Source organism: Fonsecaea erecta (assembly GCF_001651985.1).
Source record: "Fonsecaea erecta strain CBS 125763 chromosome Unknown Scaff8, whole genome shotgun sequence".
NCBI classification, from domain to species: domain Eukaryota; kingdom Fungi; phylum Ascomycota; class Eurotiomycetes; order Chaetothyriales; family Herpotrichiellaceae; genus Fonsecaea; species Fonsecaea erecta.
Window position 1 is genome coordinate 537991 of NW_017387251.1, and position 18281 is coordinate 556271.

The 18281-nt window shown below is 53.1% G+C and overlaps 8 protein-coding genes across 8 annotated transcripts; 2 read left to right on the forward strand and 6 right to left on the reverse strand.

The window, feature by feature from the left end:
* Positions 1-376: 376 nt before the first annotated feature.
* AYL99_08868 (hypothetical protein) lies at positions 377-2617 on the reverse strand (the record flags this gene model as incomplete). Its single annotated transcript, XM_018840376.1, has 1 exon — positions 377-2617. The coding sequence occupies one exon, from the start codon at positions 2615-2617 to the stop codon at positions 377-379; it is 2241 nt and encodes a 746-aa protein (XP_018690123.1).
* A 289-nt stretch (positions 2618-2906) lies between these two features.
* Positions 2907-3815, reverse strand: AYL99_08869 (hypothetical protein; the record flags this gene model as incomplete). Its single annotated transcript, XM_018840377.1, has 1 exon — positions 2907-3815. One exon carries the CDS (start codon positions 3813-3815, stop codon positions 2907-2909), a length of 909 nt encoding a protein of 302 aa, XP_018690124.1.
* A 1922-nt stretch (positions 3816-5737) lies between these two features.
* AYL99_08870 (hypothetical protein) lies at positions 5738-7828 on the reverse strand (the record flags this gene model as incomplete). Its single annotated transcript, XM_018840378.1, has 1 exon — positions 5738-7828. One exon carries the CDS (start codon positions 7826-7828, stop codon positions 5738-5740), a length of 2091 nt encoding a protein of 696 aa, XP_018690125.1.
* A 740-nt stretch (positions 7829-8568) lies between these two features.
* AYL99_08871 (hypothetical protein) lies at positions 8569-10089 on the reverse strand (the record flags this gene model as incomplete). Its single annotated transcript, XM_018840379.1, has 2 exons — positions 8569-9941; positions 10071-10089. The coding sequence occupies 2 exons, from the start codon at positions 10087-10089 to the stop codon at positions 8569-8571; spliced, it is 1392 nt and encodes a 463-aa protein (XP_018690126.1).
* An 843-nt stretch (positions 10090-10932) lies between these two features.
* Positions 10933-11778, forward strand: AYL99_08872 (hypothetical protein; the record flags this gene model as incomplete). The annotated part of the gene is made up of 1 exon (XM_018840380.1): positions 10933-11778. The coding sequence occupies one exon, from the start codon at positions 10933-10935 to the stop codon at positions 11776-11778; it is 846 nt and encodes a 281-aa protein (XP_018690127.1).
* A 1073-nt stretch (positions 11779-12851) lies between these two features.
* On the reverse strand, positions 12852-13790 carry AYL99_08873 (hypothetical protein; the record flags this gene model as incomplete). The annotated part of the gene is made up of 1 exon (XM_018840381.1): positions 12852-13790. One exon carries the CDS (start codon positions 13788-13790, stop codon positions 12852-12854), a length of 939 nt encoding a protein of 312 aa, XP_018690128.1.
* Positions 13791-14353: 563 nt separating this feature from the next.
* AYL99_08874 (hypothetical protein) lies at positions 14354-15370 on the reverse strand (the record flags this gene model as incomplete). The annotated part of the gene is made up of 1 exon (XM_018840382.1): positions 14354-15370. One exon carries the CDS (start codon positions 15368-15370, stop codon positions 14354-14356), a length of 1017 nt encoding a protein of 338 aa, XP_018690129.1.
* A 1190-nt stretch (positions 15371-16560) lies between these two features.
* AYL99_08875 (hypothetical protein) lies at positions 16561-17994 on the forward strand (the record flags this gene model as incomplete). The annotated part of the gene is made up of 2 exons (XM_018840383.1): positions 16561-16834; positions 16886-17994. The coding sequence occupies 2 exons, from the start codon at positions 16561-16563 to the stop codon at positions 17992-17994; spliced, it is 1383 nt and encodes a 460-aa protein (XP_018690130.1).
* Positions 17995-18281: the final 287 nt, after the last annotated feature.

The following is an 18281-nucleotide window of genomic DNA, read 5'->3' on the forward strand; positions in this document are numbered from 1 at the left end:
AATGAACTCCTTACACACCTCAACAACAGCCTCTTTCTCTCTCCCTGACTGCCAAAGCAAGGGTTAGTTATTTATGTAGGCCGACTTGTTCTGATTGTCTCAGTCTGCCTCCGCTTTGGTAACGGTCGAAAACATCGAGAGATTTGTGCGTTCGTTCGTTTGTTTGTTAATGTACATTCGTTCATTGTATTATATTACATCTTGCGTCTAGCCAACTCAACTAGGCGGAAGCATGAGATATATCAACAGAGCCAACCCCCTTTCCCAAGAAGGAAGCGGGAGCGGGAGCGGTCGCATCTATTGAATTACCACCTCTCCCGCGCGATTCAGGTCTATCTACCTGCCATTCAATCGATCCATTCCTCCATCCCACAGCTTAATAGTTGGGCTTAGGCCGTCTCTCTTCGTCGTGCTCTGTATCCTCGTTGTCCATATAATTGACTCTGTTCTCTGCACCTGACTCTCTTTCGGTCCCAGAGGTGAAGGACCAATCCATGTTCCTGCCACCCAAGTATCGCCAGAGACGCCAGACTTCTTCAATGACGGCCTTCGCCGGGCCAGGTACGGGCCGTATCAGGACAAGGTGGCCTCCTGCATCACCTTCACCGCGTGACGTCTGATGGGGATGTTGGAAGATCGATTCTTGTCTGATCAGGTTGTTGAGTTCTTCCAGATCAGAAGCGTTAGGCGCAGTGGCATTGGTGAATAGATGTCTGAGGGAGAAGACCGGGAACCGATATGTATCCGAGACGGCGATCATGGGAGGTATGAGAGGGTTGTTTGACGGTAACGGGGGAAGGGACGACGATACAGAGTCTGAAGAGTCGGGGTTTGCAACATCATCGTTTCCGATGCCTAGGAAGATGCTTCCTGGTAGCCACTCTGAGTGACCGAGCGCGTGATACTCTGCGTCTTGGATCGTAACAGGCGCATGAGTTTGAAGAGGCACGGAAACGTCAACGTCTGAAGAGGTGGAAGAGCCACTGTGTGGGGACGGGCCCTCTTTTGGTTCACTGGCCACCGCGCGGATCTTGAGGCCAGTAGGTGAGGTTGTAGACGATGTTGCCCTCATCAATCGCCGAAGCTCTTCACCAGAGAACATCCCATCCCGAGGGGTAGGCAGCGCAATGGCACCTGATGGTCTCGCGGGTAAGGGCTGGGACCGGGCAGCAGACGCGGAATCTGCCAGCAACTTCAATGCAGTGAGAATGCGTTTTCGAATGATCTCCGCAATCCGAAGAGGTATGTCAGGCTGCCATTGCAATTTGGCCAAGCTGAACCGCGCTATCGCTTGCCCGGCTGCAGGTGAACTAGAGCCCGTTGCGAAGGTATCTTGGCCGCCGACCGCCGAGTCAAATCGATATGTGTTTTGTAGGTAATGGTGTGCAGTTGAGATGGACTCCCGGGTTTCGAAGTGGATTAATTTGCTCACCTCGCCAGGCCTCGTCTCGAATGTAGTCGGCGCCGGAACTTGGGGTGTTTTCTTGCTACGCTGGGTTACCTTGTCGGTCACCAGGCGAAGGAAAGTAATATTGGTCAACAGCCGGCTCTGGACGGGGATATATCTTCGAGTTGTTGCTGTATAGTCGGCAGTCTTTTGAGATGCTTCATTGGAACTGCCTGCCGAACCATCTGCGTTAACCGTTGATATCATGTCTGCCTTGACCTCACTTCCGCCGTCGAGTGTTCGCGGTCGACACTCTAACGTCGCCAGCTCTGCGGTCAGTTCTGCTTCCAAAGCATCCACATCCGCAAGGTCTGCTGGCATCAGGTATATCTTGCCGTCCCTTTGATTCTTGACGTATCCAAAGTCCAGTAACAGGTCGGAGGGCTGTCGTGCGCCACTACCTTGACATGCTCGGAGGGGGCTTGCAAGAATTTCCGCCCAAGGGTTATTCTTCAATCCTTTTATGCGTCGATAGGACGGGTGCTCTTTCCTTTCCTCCCGTTGTCTCCTCGCCCTGGCAACCCGAGCGATGATAGGTGACTGTAGGGCGGGAGGTGTTTCTCTTTCAGGACGGCGTGAACTGGCGGCCTTTCCACCCCTACGGTGGCGATCCCCGCCTCCTCCCTGAAGCTCTGTGAGCAAGTCTTGGATTGCCTGCTGTCCCTCGACACTGGACGCATCAAGAGACTCTCCTTGCGTGGAATGATACTTGCGCAATGGCAAGTCGGGCGGCAGACTCTGGGACGGGCTCTCCTGCTGCGTGGTTGCACCTCCGGACGTATCAAGAGCCAATGACTTGTGCGAACCAAACCGGTAGGATTCTCCATTGTCGTCCCCCAACCGAATCTTCTTGCTCGCTTTCTTCAGGTCCGACAGCAAGTCCTTGATGGCTCGACGGCCAGACTCGCTGTACGGACTGAAAGGGCCATCTGGTCGAGTATCTTTCTTGTCTGATCCCGTAACAGAGGGAGGTACTGGCGCTGATCCATCGTGTGACTTCTTTGTCGCGGATCTAGAAGTACTGGCATTCCGGAAGTAAGGTCTTTGATTTTCTCGGAGGAGGACCGATGGTCGGGAACGGGGCTCATCGAAGGACTGGCACACGGTTCGAATGACGTCCAGACGCCATGTCGCATATGAAACGTGCCGGTACGGGCATGGCAGGCTCATCCCTTTGGCATTGTTTGCTGGGGGAGGAAGAGCGAAAGACTGATAAAATGAATTGGGAATTGGATGAGAACCGCAGGTAATGAGAGATTCGGGCTTGGCAAAGGGGACAATGCGCGGCAGCCTTGCTTAGTCAAATATCTCGAGTATCCACCGGGTGCCACCCATACGCAGTGGTGAATGCCTCGCATCGACAGTCTATTATTTCGCAAAGACAGTCACGTCGAAAGAGAAACCCATCTTGTTATTGCCCAAACACGCAAAGGAAGGACAAGTCTTATTACACGCTGTCTTACGTCGCCTTATCGCCAAAGACAAATCTCACCACCTCCTCGAACACTCCATCGGGGTTATCCTCGTGCATCAGGTGCCCGGCGTTCTCAATGTATGCGACACTCTTGCGGGACGCGCCGCTAACCCGGTAGAGTTCGTGGACCGTCCACCGCTGATGCGCACCGCTCTCCTTGCCCGCCATCGCCAGCATGGGCACTTTGGTACTCTGGGCGTCCTCGGCCACGTACTTCGGCAGGTTGTTGTACCGGAAGAAATGACACAGCCACTTGGCGTTGTCCTCGACCTGTCGCAGCCGGTCCGGGTTGGATTTGATGCGCGGCCAGAACTTGGGCCCCATGACGCCGGCGCAGAACGCCTCGGTGGCCTGCTCGTATTCTCCCTTCTTGCAGTGCGCCACCGTCGGGCCCATTGTCGTGGCGCCGAAGATCGACACCGGCCAGAACGTGATGGGATGCCACAGGAGGAAAGACAGCACCCCGGTCAGGGTGGGAGGGAATGTCGGGAGAAAGAGTCCCGTGAGGGGAGGCTCTTCCACCAGCAACGTTCGGAACAGGTGAGGTTTCCGGCGCGCGATGTAGAGACTGTTGACCGCACCCGACGAGTTGGCCAGGACGTGGACGGGGCCAATATTCAGCGCCTCGATAAAGGCGGCCAGATCGAAGGCGTCTTGCTCCCAGGGCGCGTCTTGATCGTCCTTGATGGGTTCGTTGGGCCAGGCATAGCGTCGACTGTAGTTGTAGACGTGGAACCGGGTGGCGAGTTTGGGTTCGAGATCGAGCCAGGCGCGTTGGTCAGAGATGTGGCCATGGACGAGGACCAGAGGTTCGCCTTCTCCACTTTCGCGGTAGGAGAGGGAGACGCCGTTGACCTCGACGGTCTTGGAGACGACAGCCGGTGATACAGACATTGTTTGTGTGTGTGTCTGTGTGTGTGTTTTCAAGGTTGACGTGCTAAACAGACATGCTGGCACCCCTCATCTTGTTATTTAAAGGTGCGCGACGGAGGATTGCCGTTGCCGCCGCGTCAGCGACTACTACAAAAGGGAGCCTATGAACGAACTTAGCCGCAGCGTGCACGTCGAACACGAGATGATGGATGGGGCTGACAACTACTACACGAGGGAGTGTTGCATGCATGATGAAGAGAGGCGCCGGGGGTGTCGATGGTCGACCTTGGTGGAACAAATCCAAGCGTGCCTGTATTTCGGGATTTACCAGGTATGCAAAGTAGCGGCGAAGGGAGGATGAAGCTAGCGAGCTACCACGATGCGCCGAGCGAGTATGTAAGATGATAAATCGAGGCAAGCCACAACGGGCAATTCATAATTACCCCGTTGTGGAGGATGCTTTCTTTCCTCCTTCCGTACTGCAGTAATTATTATGAAGCTCTCTCCGCTATCAGCTGTACTACGATTATTACTAGCTAGCGGAACTGTGGGTAGTGGCGGGGGGACAGTTGAGTTCTCAGTGAATACCGGGCGCCAGCGGCCGCAGGGGGTTTGCCCCAGACATCTGAGATATGCAGCGAGGCAGATATGCAGATGTGCAGACATGGGCCATGGTCCCACTTGTGGCACCAGGAGGAGAGGAGAGAAGAGAGAACGATTCCCTGCCCCACAAGGATCGAGCTACACGGGAGTCCGGCGAGCCTTGCAAGAGAAAGTAGTGGACAGTAAGCATCCTCTCTCGGGGATCCAATCACGCTCGTTTCTGAGAAAAATTGACCTGGAAAATTCCATGCAGGCAACGTGCGAGTACGAAGACATAATTATGGTCAGGGATACGGGGAGGACGACGCCTTGACGAAGGAAGTAACGAGCACCAATCACAAGGTGGGAATATACCGACTATTCTGTATACAGTAGAATATACAAGATACTATTGGCTATCATTTCCCCGCCGCCAGGCTCTTATTCGCCAGAGGGACACAGGTGGGTTAGTATGCTCCTCTTTTTTCCCTTTCAGCTGTATGAAACGAAGGCTCTTTCATCTCATCGCACCCACCCGTGCCTTTACCGGGTACACGAGTACGCAATATATTATTTTCTCGAACTTGTGCAGCATCACGTCAGATGCCAAGCCAAGCTTCCGCATCCTCGTTTGCGTTGGGTTCGCCCACGCAGATCATCCCTTCCGATTGGCAATAGTCCACTGTGAATTCCCAGCCCTAGTGCAAGGCTCGAAACTCAGCTGCACACTCAGCGACTAACAGCTAGACAGCCGGTGCTGACGTCAATACCCCCTTGGGACTAACAACAACAGTGCAATTTAAGTGTTCGGTATACACTCTGGTACTAAAGGGCGTCAAACTTCAATACAGACTCTGTGACAAGCCGTGATCAACATCACGCCAACCTACGACCCTAAAAGCTATGCCTACGGGGCCTCGTATCTTGTTAACTGGTGTTGGTTGGCAATATCCTGCTTTCAGCTACACGATGCAGAGACTTTCCGTTCAGCGAACAAGTGATTGCGTGCCGATGTTTTTGAACAGGCAAACCACGGGCAAAGCGAGGAATGTGCAGATATGACGCACCATACTTCTTCTTATTGCAGTTGCACCTTGTCATGATGGCCAGAACGAAAAGAAAACTTTGAGTCCGAGACGATGTGTGCAAGGCATCTTGTTATACTCGCATAGGCAAGTCATATATATGTGTGTGTAGCAAAGCTGAATGAGTGTGTATGCAATGACAATGATAAAATGACATGGAGTGTTAATACATACTCAAGAAATAAATGACCGCGTAAACTTGACTGACAAATATTCTCGCTGCTCCGTGGTTAGGGAGAGAGAGAAAACAAAAGTCCCCAGACTACTGAGTGACCCCTATTCATCTTCAGCCTCGTCAGCTCCTCCACCATCACCAGCACCGTCGACACTCGCACTCGCACTCGCTTCTGCACTCAACTCACTCTCAATCTTACTCTCGCTCTTGCTCTCGTCCCCGCTCGGAGTCGGACCCTGTGTGTGGGCAACGACGTTCTTGTACTTACATCTGGCGGCGCCGCACCGACACGCGATGCCCAGGTTCGCAAAGTATCCCCCGCCGTAGTTGACCGTAATCTCCTCGCCGAAGGCGATCTTGCGCCGCGCTCGGACCACGACGTGTGTGTGCTGCCCGAGGTTCACCAGTCTGTACTCCGTGTTGGCCGCGCACGAATGGTTGACGTACCGCGTCCACCCGCCCCGGTGCGCCGCGTCGAGCGCGTACTGTGGCCGGAGTTCGGCGTCCGCGGTTGGAGTGGTTGATGTGGTGGATTTCGCCTTTCCCGTGGCCGGCGATCCCTTCGGCTTCGGCCTGGTGGTCGTCGTCGTCCTTACTGAGACCACATAGTCTGCCGCCCGTGCGACGTCGAGCTGCATGTGATACGTCTGCAGGCCGTACCGGTGGTTGACCATCGAGCCCGGGACATCCTCGGCGTCCGCCTCAACCGCAGTGATCTCGCCCAGGTACTCGCCCAGGTAGGTGCCCGGGCGGATCGTTTGGAGCGCGCGCACTCCTCGACCCCTATCAGCCGTGGTGTACAATTCAACTAGGATGTCCCGGTGGTTGTTCTGCGGGGGCTTGTTGTACTTCTTGCAGAGATCGGCGAACCTGCATTGGCAAGCCAGGCCTGCCTGGTTATACTGCTTCTTTCCTGCACCGGTGACAACAGTAGCGCTGGAGCTGAAGGGTGCCAATTCTACAGCTCCACACACTTTACAGGGATTGTTGGGAAACCCGCAGAAGGCTGGGTCGGCGTAGTCGCTCCCGTCGAAGGAAACCATCTTTGGCGCGAGTGCCTGCCAGTCGTAGTCTGCAAGGACGATCGATTGGTCAATGTTGAATTGTTGGAGCCATCGTTTCTCCTTCAACGGGAACATCGCCGCCCGGTTGACTTCAAGGTGATTTCCTTGTTCGGGGATGCCTGCGATGGCGTTCTCGCCGTGCACATATCCCGCCTTGGTGAGGTCCTGAGTGATGGTGCATTCGACTGATGGCCAGGCGGCTGGTTCCCCATCCTCAACGGGCAAAACCCAGTGATGATGAATTCGGTGCTTATCTTCATCGCCGATCTGGTGAGTTTCTCGCAGGTCGTCGTCGCCAATTCCAAAGTTGGCGCCACTCTTGCCACGGGTGTCTGGACAATCCTTATATACAGTTATAAGAAGAACTTCAAAGTCGGCGTCGAAGTTCACGAGGGCGTCTGTCCAATCAAACTTGTACGTTCTGGCGAAGAGTTCTAGGCTTGACGCGCACTCTTTGATCTTGGGGTAGATTTGACCCCATTCAGGCACGCCCTGTGCTCTGCTCTCGACGTCGCTGCGAATGATTGCCTCGCGAAAGCTTTTAGAGTGTGCACAAATGGTCAGGAGAAGGAGATTCGGTGCGTCACAGAATTCTGTCAATCTTTGAGCATGGTCAATGCCGACGTCGTCTTTTGCAAGGTCTGCAATTCTCTTCTCCTTGGGGTCGTTGCTTTCAAACTTATCTAGCCTTGTAATCAACGTTCGACGAGTGCTTTTCGTAACGAGGTCAAAAAAGCGCAAGGTCCGGGCTTGTCGGAGCAAGTGCCGTGTCCAATAGCGCTCCCATTGTCCGACCGTCTTGACTGTAGCTGCACGATGGATTTCAGCGTATAGTTTGATCATGAACCCTTCAACCGTCGACCCAGGTTGAGAGACTCGGCGCTTTTTGTTAGGTATCACAGTCGTGGAGGGTGTCCTTCGGGTCCTTTTTGATCTCCGAAGGCCCCCATCAGCATTGCCTTGTCCAGAACTAGAGCCATTAATAGTATTGTTTGCAGAAGCATTGGTCACGGTGGGTGCTTGGGCTTGAGGAAGAGCATTTTGCGCAAGGGAAAGTGAGTAGGCCTGACCTTTTGCAGTTTGCTTCCGCACTCTCGCGCCTCTCCTTGGTTGTTGGGGGGAGCTCATTGTATATCACGTTCAGGGCCAACCTTGTCAGGATAGAGAATGAAGAGAATGTATTGATGGAGAAGATGCAAAGGGGGAACAAGAGCGAGGAATAAATGCAATGGAATAAGAGAGACATCTTGCAGCAAAGCATTTCTGAAGGCACAGGAATAGCAGCAAGGAAAGCGCAATAAAAGCGCCATTGTTGAACATGTTTCCAAAAATGGGCGCAACGAGGACAGGCATGTGTGAAGACAATAACACAGACCGTCGAGATGTCCAGCACAAAGAAGCCCATTGACGCCAGTCATTGTTTCGTGATCCGAGTCCCTCAATAGGCGTCTGCCATGAGCAAGAGCAATCCTGCCGCGACAACGACGACGACGAGAAGACAGCTGATCGTGTCGTAGGACCTCCATAGAAAAACGATGGATATGGAAAGGAGTGGAGACGAGATGCAGGAGCAGACTGTTGGCCAGGTTGCTCTGCCTATGTCCTTCAGAAGGAGTCTTCCGGATTGAGGCGGGAGTCAAAGACGCATTGTCATGATTCTTTGTGAAGGTGATCTGGCGGTCAGTCGGGAGGACAGTTTCCTGTCCAAAAGAGCGCCTCGGTGGCCAACATGGTCAATTTGCATCCACCACCAGCGGTTCTCTCTCGAGCCAGGTAGTGTGCTGGTTTCTGTAAAGGCCACCTCGAAGCTTTGTAAATCGAATATCTCGTATGGACAGCATTGCTCATGTCGACAAGTGGGTATCGTCTTATACAGTCTCAATGTACCTTCTTACCTCCCAATCCGTGACAGCCTCGTCCCATAATCGTAGCTCGTGTTCTCTGGTACCACCATAATGCTCAACAAACTCGTCACCAAACACTTCTCGGGCGACACTGCCCTTTGCCATAAATCGTGCCGTGCTGTCTCTGAGGTTCTTGGGCAATCGCTCTCCCTTGTCACCGACACTCCCAACCTCTTCGCCTTTGCCGAGCGGTGGTAGTTTGATTTCGAGTTTCTTCTCTATTCCTCTCCAACCAAGGCCGACAATGGTGGCCAGCACCAAAGAGGGATTGGCGTCCGCGCCACAGACGCGTACTTCGAACCTTGTAGATTTTGCAGATGCTGTTGGAGGAGCGATCAAACGAATAGATGCGGCCCGATGTTCGAGGCCCCAGGAAACCGTGACGGGAGCCCAGAAGTTCTCGACCAGCCGCTTGTACGAGTTGATGGTGGGTGCAATGATGGGCATGACATCCGCAAGACCATCCAGTAAACCGGCCAGAAATTGTCGACCCAGGTCGGACACATACTCGAGGTCCTTATATGGAGGGTTGGGGTCCCTCTCGCCCCGGTAGAAGAGATTTTTGCCCGACTTGTCCACAATGGAGCAGTGCATATGTCCACTGTTACCAGGCAACCCTTCCTTTGGCTTCGCCATAAATGTGGGTGTAATACCATACTTGCTGCTCATAGCCTTGACCACGTACTTGAACAAGCTTGAGCGGTCTGCCATTTCGGTGACCTCACCAAACTCCAGGGCGGCTTCGAAGACTCCGGGGCCTGATTCCGTATGCCAGCCTTCCACATTGCATCTGAATTGCTCACAAGTATTGAAAATGCTGTAGAACCATTGCTGATTGTGTATGGGGTCGGTTAGGGAGTATCCGAACATGCCCTGTGTCAGGTGCGGGAGGGCGTGGACGGGATTATTCTGGAGGAACGGAGCTGTCGTGGAAGAGGAATGATGGCTCGTCTGGATTGACTCGTCTCGGGGAGCGCGATATGTGAAGAACTCGTACTCGGCGCCAGCCATTGCTCCGTAGCCGGCCTTGTGCAGCTTTGCAACCGCAGTCCGCAACAGACTTCTGGGGCACGCGCAGATGGGTTTGTCGGTATCTGGGTCGTAAAAACTGACCAGGAAGAAAGGCACGTTGTCTTCCCAAGGTATACGTCGGAAGCTGGCCAGGTCTACTTTGGCCACCAAATCTTTGTATCCATTCTCTTTATTGCTGATCTGGAGTTCGCGGAAGTAGGTCATGTCGTGCATATCCCAGCCGAAGACGACGCTGCAGAAGCCAAACCCATCTTTGGCAACAGAGAGGAACTTCCTCTTGGAGACCAACTTACCCCGGAGGATCCCTATGGAAGTTAGCAGGCATCATGCGAGGAAGTGCTAAGGGCGCGTGCCGTCGATATCAATGCCTGCGAGCTTGACCTTTGTATCGGAGTCCAGCGCAGTTTCCAGCTCGTCCAAAGTTATGATTCCACCGTCTTTGTTGCTGGCCATGGCGGGAACGGAGGAGACAAAGAACAGGAGAAGGCGGAGCTGCGTGGAGCAGAGACAATGGACAAGGGACAAAGCGTCCAGCAGCTGGACTTTGTAGGGTTGTATCACAGAAAGCGGGGGAGAGATGATTGGTGTTGTAGGTGTTCGCACCCAAAGGTGGATGGAGGTGGTGCTGATAAGCCACCAGCCTAATAACTCGTAATTACACTTGATCTCGGGGTCGAGACACCGAAGGGTTCAGAGTTCAGAGACGAAAACAATGCACACAGCTATCGACACAGCCATCACCTTTTGTCCGCTAAGGCTATAACACGCAGGGGGCAGCGGTTCTTTCTGCAGACGGATCATGGATATTCACCTATCATCTTCGCCTCTGGGAGATATGCAGTGCGGAGGAAGCCACCGGACCACGCCTCCCGTTACTTATAACAGCAATAGCTCGTCTGCTCTGATCGACAGGTTTGGCTTGGAGCTTTGGGAGAGTGAAGCTTAAACAAAGATCCACCGTTGCATGCCCGGGCGGGCTGCTTCGGAAAGAGAATGAGAGGAAGAGGGAGCAGCCCACATGCCACCCACACCACCAACAACAACATCCAACCACCAGCAACCAGCAACCACCCGCAACAAAATGCGTATTTGATTAGATAAGGAGATCCACGCCTTGTGTGTAACGGTCCTGACTGTCATTTTGAATCTCTCTTGTGGCCCTCAATTTGACATATCCTGCAAAACCAGGTTCGACTGATTCCCTCTGCCTCCTCGCCTGTGATCCGCTCTCCTCACCGCCGGCACCAGCACCCTCCAACAAACCCAACAGGAAGAGGTGGACAGCTCGCTGTGAGCATGGCTACTGAGTCAAAGCCTGGCCGACTCGCCGGCAAAAATGCCATCATCACCGGTGCAGCCGGTGGGATAGGGCTGGAAACGACAATCCTCTTCGCCAAAGAAGGTGCCTCGGTCCTGATGGCCGACATTTCTGAGCCAGCCCTTGAAAGAGCCATTGCCAAAGTCAAAGAACTCGTCCCTAACCCGCCTCGTTTGGAGATTATCAAATGCGACGTGTCCAAAGAGTCGGACGTCCAGGCAGCGGTCGAATCACAAGATCGACACGGCGGCATCGACATCATGTTCAACAACGCGGGGATTATGCACGCCCAGGATGACGACGCCATCAACACGCCCGAGAAAATCTGGGACTTGACTCACGCGATCAACGTGAAAGGAGTATGGTATGGCAGCAAGCACGCCGTGCTCTCCATGCGAAAGCATCAGAAGAAAAAGGGCTCCGTCATCAACGTCGCGAGTTTCGTCGCCCTGATGGGCGCTGCCACGCCCCAACTGGCATACACAGCATCCAAGGGCGCCGTTCTCGCTATGACGCGCGAACTCGCCATCGTCCACGCCCGGGAGAACATCAGATTCAATTCACTGTGCCCTGGCCCGTTGAACACCCCGCTGTTGCAGGACTGGCTCGGGGATGACCTGCAAAAGAGATTTCGGCGAGAGGTGCACTTTCCCATGGGGCGATTCGGGGAGGCGATCGAGCAGGCCCAGGCCGTGCTGTTCTTGGCCAGCGATGAGAGCAGCTTTGTCAATGCCACCGAGTTTGTGGTGGACGGCGGCTTGTCTAGGGCGTATGTGACGGGAGAAGGGCCACCAGCTGAGGCGCCGCTGAACAACGTGCATTGACAAACCAGCGGGCAAAAGAGATTTTGCACGATGCCCCAAGCGATCAGCGTTCATGAGAGGGCAGGTTGTCTCAGAGACGGAGTGAGCGGCGGTTTCAATGTCTTCTTCATTGTGATGGGGTTCCGGGATAGACCTAGCAACTTGATAGAGACAAACGTTATGAGGCGAAACAACATCCGGCCTGGAAGCAATTTACCCCTATTTGCTGTGTTTACTGATTGTATAACTGCCACTGAGCCCGAGAGCATCAGAGAGTCTCTTTACACACCCCTTTGTTTGTGCTGCCTTCCTCCTTACGCCTCCAATCTGTGACACTCGATCTATGCAGCAAGACGAGTCGACTCTTCCAGCATAATCATTCTTGATCGTCTTACCATATTGCCAATGATCCCCAGATTTGTCCACCCATACCGTCGACTCGTTGCGGACGCATTCAATCTCGTCCACTATCACCCATTTCCGGGTATGCCATGGTAAGAAAAAACCCACCCAATATGCAATAGTGGAGGACGTAGGACAGGCGCCTGTGGACCAGGTACCGTCAAGCTTCGAAGGCATTGGCTATCAAGAGAACAGGATAGACGGAAAAGAGGAAGAAGAAAGTACGAGAAAGGCCGGTTGCCTCACTAACAAGGAAGCATCCTTCAAGCACGTCCGAGGAAAGAGAAGACGTGAAGATTTCTCGGGTATTGTACATACCAGTGGTAATACAGCTGCCTCGAAAAAGATCATTCGTGGGTAAAGTGACCTCTTCATCACGCGTGTCTGCCGGGCTATATGAGCTGCAGGACGATAGGTTGGTCTGAACATCTGGAATCTCATTTCCAGTTGACATCAGGTGTCCAACATGAAATCCATCGCTTGATGGCTTTGGCTTTAACGGCAGGGCCGCCCTGCTGGAAGTGCTGAGCCAGCGCACCTGAACCTGCTGGATCTCCCAGTATCCCTTCAACTCTACCCGCCGTCTTTCTGACTGTCGAACGAGAGTCCAGAAGCCGGACGTGGGAGTTTCTTCCTCAAATGCGGCAAAAAGGTCCAGGAAATTTCTTTGAGGGACCCGACATGATGGGCGATCAAAGATTGATGGTGCCCATTTCGATAAGATCCTTTGCTCCATTGGAGAAAAGTCCCTGCGTGTCCAGCTTCATCTTGCCACGGCTCCCTTCAAAGTTGACGAACATAAAACCCTCGAGGGTCATCAACCTTCTCGTTGATGCAAAGGGATAATAAATTGCTTTGCTGATAGCTCGCCCAATCCCTGAGACCAGTCCCCCTGAAGCCTTGTTTGTTGAAGCCGAGCCTTCTGCATGTTCCATCATGAAAATAGGTTCCTCCAATTGTTGCACGAACTTTTGGTCCATTTGAAAGCGGTAAGGTTCGATGAGAAATTCCTTCGGCTTTAGGAAAGGTAGAGGCCGGCGTACCTGTACCGCCAACTTCACAACCCCGTTTACCGGCACGAGGTCGATTGCTTTGATGAACCTTAACGAGCGCATCATTATGAGCCAGCCAACGGCTGAGAAGACAAAAATCCCCAAGCGATGTGCGACTGGCACGAACCACGGCAGGTCGGCGTCTCCTGTCCAAGCCCAAATATTACCATATGCGAGAAGACCGGCAATGGCAATAGCACTGCTTCCCATAGTAAATGCCGCGGCGTAGATCCCAAAATGAGATGGGGGTCTGTATATAGCTGTTTGACCAGCATCGTATAGTTTTTGCGCGTACCATTGCTTCCTCGCTAGTTCCGGGGGCAGCTCTTTGATAAATTGTGACGCCGGCCCTCCAAGTACAGGTATGCTAGGTTGTTGACCTTTACTTAGTGGTGTCGAGGGTCCTTTTGCTGCGGGAAGGTTTGCCTTTGACACGGAGCTCTGAGGAGACATCATGGGAGTCCGTTTGGAGCTCGTGGCGGCGCCTGACGGGGAGGATGTCGCGAAACGGTGGGGAACGCATGATCGGAGGCCTCGAAATCGAAGGAGAGGTCGGGCTGCAGAGGAGAGAGCTGCCATAGTTTTCACAGAGGTATTTCGCCGTTGGCAGACGGAGGGAAGCTGTCAGAACGAGTGGAAGGGAAACATGAACACCCTGGAAGGACTCCTAACCATCACCAGCAAACAAAATCTGAGAGACCGGGTCCATTAAATTTTATTGACTGGACTGGCTTGACTGCCAGAAACGAAACATCTCAATCGTACCGCCGCAAGGCTGCGCTGTGGTCAACTTGAGGAAGGTTGAGCGAAGTCCGCAACGTGTCCGATCTCAAGCCATGTGTCTCTCTCTCTCCATCTTCGAACCGACTTCATGTGAAACTGTTGAACGAGAACTCGATGCTCAGTTGATGCTAGCTTATCGTACAGTTTCATCAAGTCCCGACTAATTTCATCACTCATTACATACAGCACGTTCAATATGCAAGCGCCAATGCTCGGTCTCGGCGTTTCAGCGGTTGATATCGTAGCACCACTCAGAGTACCTGTACCAGAAGACGTCGTATCACGGTCTCAGAGATCCATATCTTCAGCGGGTTCTTATGCCCGTAGTCGTCCATATGACGATTAGACAGATCCCAGCTTTAGAGGTGAAGGCCGCCACTTTCTCCGTCTTGTGTTCCTGTAATCCCTGCACCCTGTTGGATAGCCTCCAGTAGCTGGGGAGATACATTTTGTCTGTTGCTCTCCTCCACCACTCCAAGTAGTTTGACGAAAAAATCTTGACGCAGCACCTCCATCAGAATATCTTGGCTGTCAATCATGTGGGAGGCCGCATATCGAAGGATGCCACCAAATGGATCACTGCCATCATTATCTTTCAAGAACTGGGCCTCGACATGGGCCAATGAAGAAGTCGTCACTGCACTCCAGTCATAAGGTGCGACTCTCGCGATGAAGTCGAACAGTCGTGCTTGAGAAATGGTAACGAGCTGCATACCCTTCTTGGTTTTGATATCTCGTTTCGATTTCGTCAGTGAAGTCCATTCGAAGAGGATTGTGTATACGTCAGGATCGTGGAATACTCTGCGCCAAAGCAGGCCTTGTCCTTGTGCTTCCGCAAAGTTACGACCTGCGGATAACACCGTTGTGCTATTTTGGCTGTCGACAGCGAGCAACGCTTCAAGCACCTCCAGGGAACGTTCTGCAACCTCGGTGCTTTCCGATGACAACCAGATGGTGAACTGACACTGAACAAGACTTGAATTGGTCGCAACGAAAGAGGCGCCACTTGGCGAGTCTGCGGCTTTCCGCAGATATGCTAGGCAAAGTAATTGGATCGCAACTGAAGGGGAAGTCAGGCCTTCTTGGAGCTTCTCGGCAGATATGGTGGATCTGAGCTCGTCGAAGGGCAGGAGTGAGATGACTCGCTCCAGGAGCCGGGTAAGCGGTCGGGGGTCTTGTTGGAGCGTTTGCAATAGCTGTTCGCCTGTGCGTAGCACTCTCCATAACAGGTCTTTTGGGGAGGTAGGAGTAAGGTTCCTGTCTGCACGTTTTAGAAGTTCCTCATCCAGTGGCAAGCCAGGTTCCGCTTCGACTGCGGCAAGATGCGCAAAGACTTCGGGAAAGAGCTTGACCGAGTCCTCGACCAAGGCGTCCATGATGGTCAGATTTCAAGGGATCACTATCAAAGACAGAAATAGGAGGACTTAGTAGTTCAGGTTATCTACGAAAAAGACCAGAGTTACGAATCTTGTAGCAGCCTTGCATCCCCTCTGCCCCGCCAAGCCGCGCCTAGGGAGCTTATAGCTATTATTTAAGCAAGGGTTCATCCTCTCCTCAACCCTTTCTCCTTTCCAAGCAAAAGCTGTAGTGAGGATTTCAGGTAACGCCCTGTTCTCTTTGGGGGACTGTGATGAACTGTGTGCTCAAACAACCGTGAACCTAGACCGGCACCCGACCGCTACCGTTCAGGTCAGTGAATCTGGGAGCAGTGTAAAACAGTGTGATTTCGAGCTGATTTCTGAGTCCCACATCTACTTTCTGCAAATAGCGAGTTGATGACGACGGTCATATATTCTCATCATGAGCGAGGATCCAGGGTAATTCACATAGCGCTTTTTGAGTCACGACCGGGTGGGCAATGAACGTGTTATATACTAGTTTTGAGAAGAAACTCATGACAGTGGAAAAAGCAGTGCAGGCGTTCTTTATCACTTTCATCTTCCACTTGCTTTCCAACTTTCAGCACCTCCGACAGGCAGCAGCTTAGTCAGAAAAGTGGCCTCAAACTAACTAAGGTGATATTCGCAAATCTAATCCTAAGGATCGATGTGTGCATGTTTGGTTTAGGAATACCCCGCGATTTGCCGTTCTAGTGTGGAATCTGGGCTGGGATAACGAGACGAGGACACCCGCTGCGACGGGATCGCCCGTCCTATCTACCCGGCCCATGACTGATGTCCTAACCATTGGCCTGAGCACGAGCCAGGAGCAGTTCGCCCGCCGCGAGTTCCTGTTGACACAGCTAGCTCATGGCGGTGCTGGAGGTGAGTGAAGGTGAGCGAGGTGAGTGCGAAGGTAAATCATATTAGAGGGGCAGGTAAGTGGTTATAAAAGCGGCACGCTCGGGGTGAGTCGCACGTGAACTCCGAGCGGCCCTACTTTGCTTTGGCTGCCAAGCACTAGCAGGGCAAAGTGTCGCCAAGAGGCAACCCGCCGCTTCACTTCTCCAGGTCGCCCTTTAGATGATGCGTCTCCAATCCAATGAGACTCGGCATCTTGCAGTGTTTGATATTTCGATCCCTGGCCCCTCCTCTCTTCCCTCACAGTCACCCTTGCGGTTTGCAATATGGCTGAACCCTCGACGAATCCCCTCCTCTCCTCGAAACCCTCAGAAAATGACCTCGCCGTCTCTCTCCATCCCCTCGTTCTCCTCACCATATCGGACCAAGTCACAAGACATTCAGTGCGAAAACAGTCAGGCCCGGTGGCGGGTGCGCTTCTTGGTCAGCGGAAAGGCAGAGAGATTACAGTGGAACACGCTTTCCCTGCAGCATTGGTGAGACATGAAGAAGGGCCATGGCGATTCAACCTCGAGTGGATGGAAACGAGGATCCAGCAATGTGCGTGAGAGGTCAAGCGATTCCTGAGACATGTCGATTAACATCCACCAGATATTGCCGTCCATAAATCACCCGCTCTAACGTTCGTTGGCTGGTTTACCCTTGGTCCTCCTGAAGGTCCACTACCCGAATTTGTGCATCTTCAGGAACAAGCCATCGAGCTGTGTAATGATAACGCCATCCTCCTCACATTACACCCCGAAGCAATCCAGTCAGGGGACACTGGTGGAGGGAAACTGCCCATCACGATTTACGAGAGCGTCGACGACCGTGAACATTCCAAGGATGACGGGTCAATGCACACCGATAGGGAAGAGGGGTCAATGCAGATTGACGCAGAAGAAAAGTCCGTCCCCAGATTCCGCCCACTGCCATACACAATCGAGACAGACGAGACAGAAATGATTGCAATAGACTACGTTGCGAAAGGGGCGGGTGGCGCAGTGACAATCGACGATGCACCCTCCGAGGAGCCAGCTTCAGGACCAGTCGAATCACCGCAGTCGGACAGAAAGGGCAAAATGCGAGCGGATCCAGGCCCGGAGGTTCTCGATGTACAAGGAACAAATGGTGCAGAGGAGCTACTGAAGGCCCTCACTCCGGAAGAAGAAGACCACATCGCTGGGATGACGACCCGGCTTAACGGCGTAAAGATGCTCCAGTCACGACTTGAACTCTTGAGAACCTTTATTCAGTCCCTTCCGCCCTCATGTATCTCCGCCCTAGGCATCAACACGGAAACCATTCCACTGACCGCGACGACCCCGGATCTACCTCATGTCCCTCACTTACGCAACATTCAAGCCCTGCTCACACGCCTCTCCCTCCTTACTCCTCCCACAGCGTCCACCCAGGAGAATCCCTTGGCATCCGCATCCCTCGCACAGTCCAACGATGTCTCCCTCGTCAGCCTTCTCGCTCTACTAGGCCAAGACATCCAGGCCTTTTCAGAGCTTGGTCGAAAAGCCGTCACGGTGGAAGCCAACAAGAGTCATTCAAAGGGCAAGCAACAACAAGGAGGAGGCCCGAAGGGTGCCGGTGGAGGCGGAGGCAAATTAGGGCCCGGCGGATCAAGTGGCTTTGTGGACACGGATGAAGGCAATGTTCGCTTTCCTGGCACGGTTGGATTCACCAACACGGGAGCGTCAGCCATGGTTTAGTCACTTATTTTCCGCTGCTCAAACCGTTGGCTCTCCAGAAACAACGTAGTTGAGTGGGCAAGTGATTTTACGACTCGAGAAGTTTGGGGTTCCAACCGACCTGATGGTATTGTGGTAATAGGCGAGAAGCGTGTTGAAGCGGTTTTTTTTTGGCACAGTGCATAGCGACGGCGTTGTAAAAACGAGGCGTGAGGCAAGACTTGCTTACATACAGCTCTAGGTCAAGAGTGGGAGATGAATTGACGGTAGTCTGAGAACTCAAGGTCCAAGGATGACGGCGAATGCAT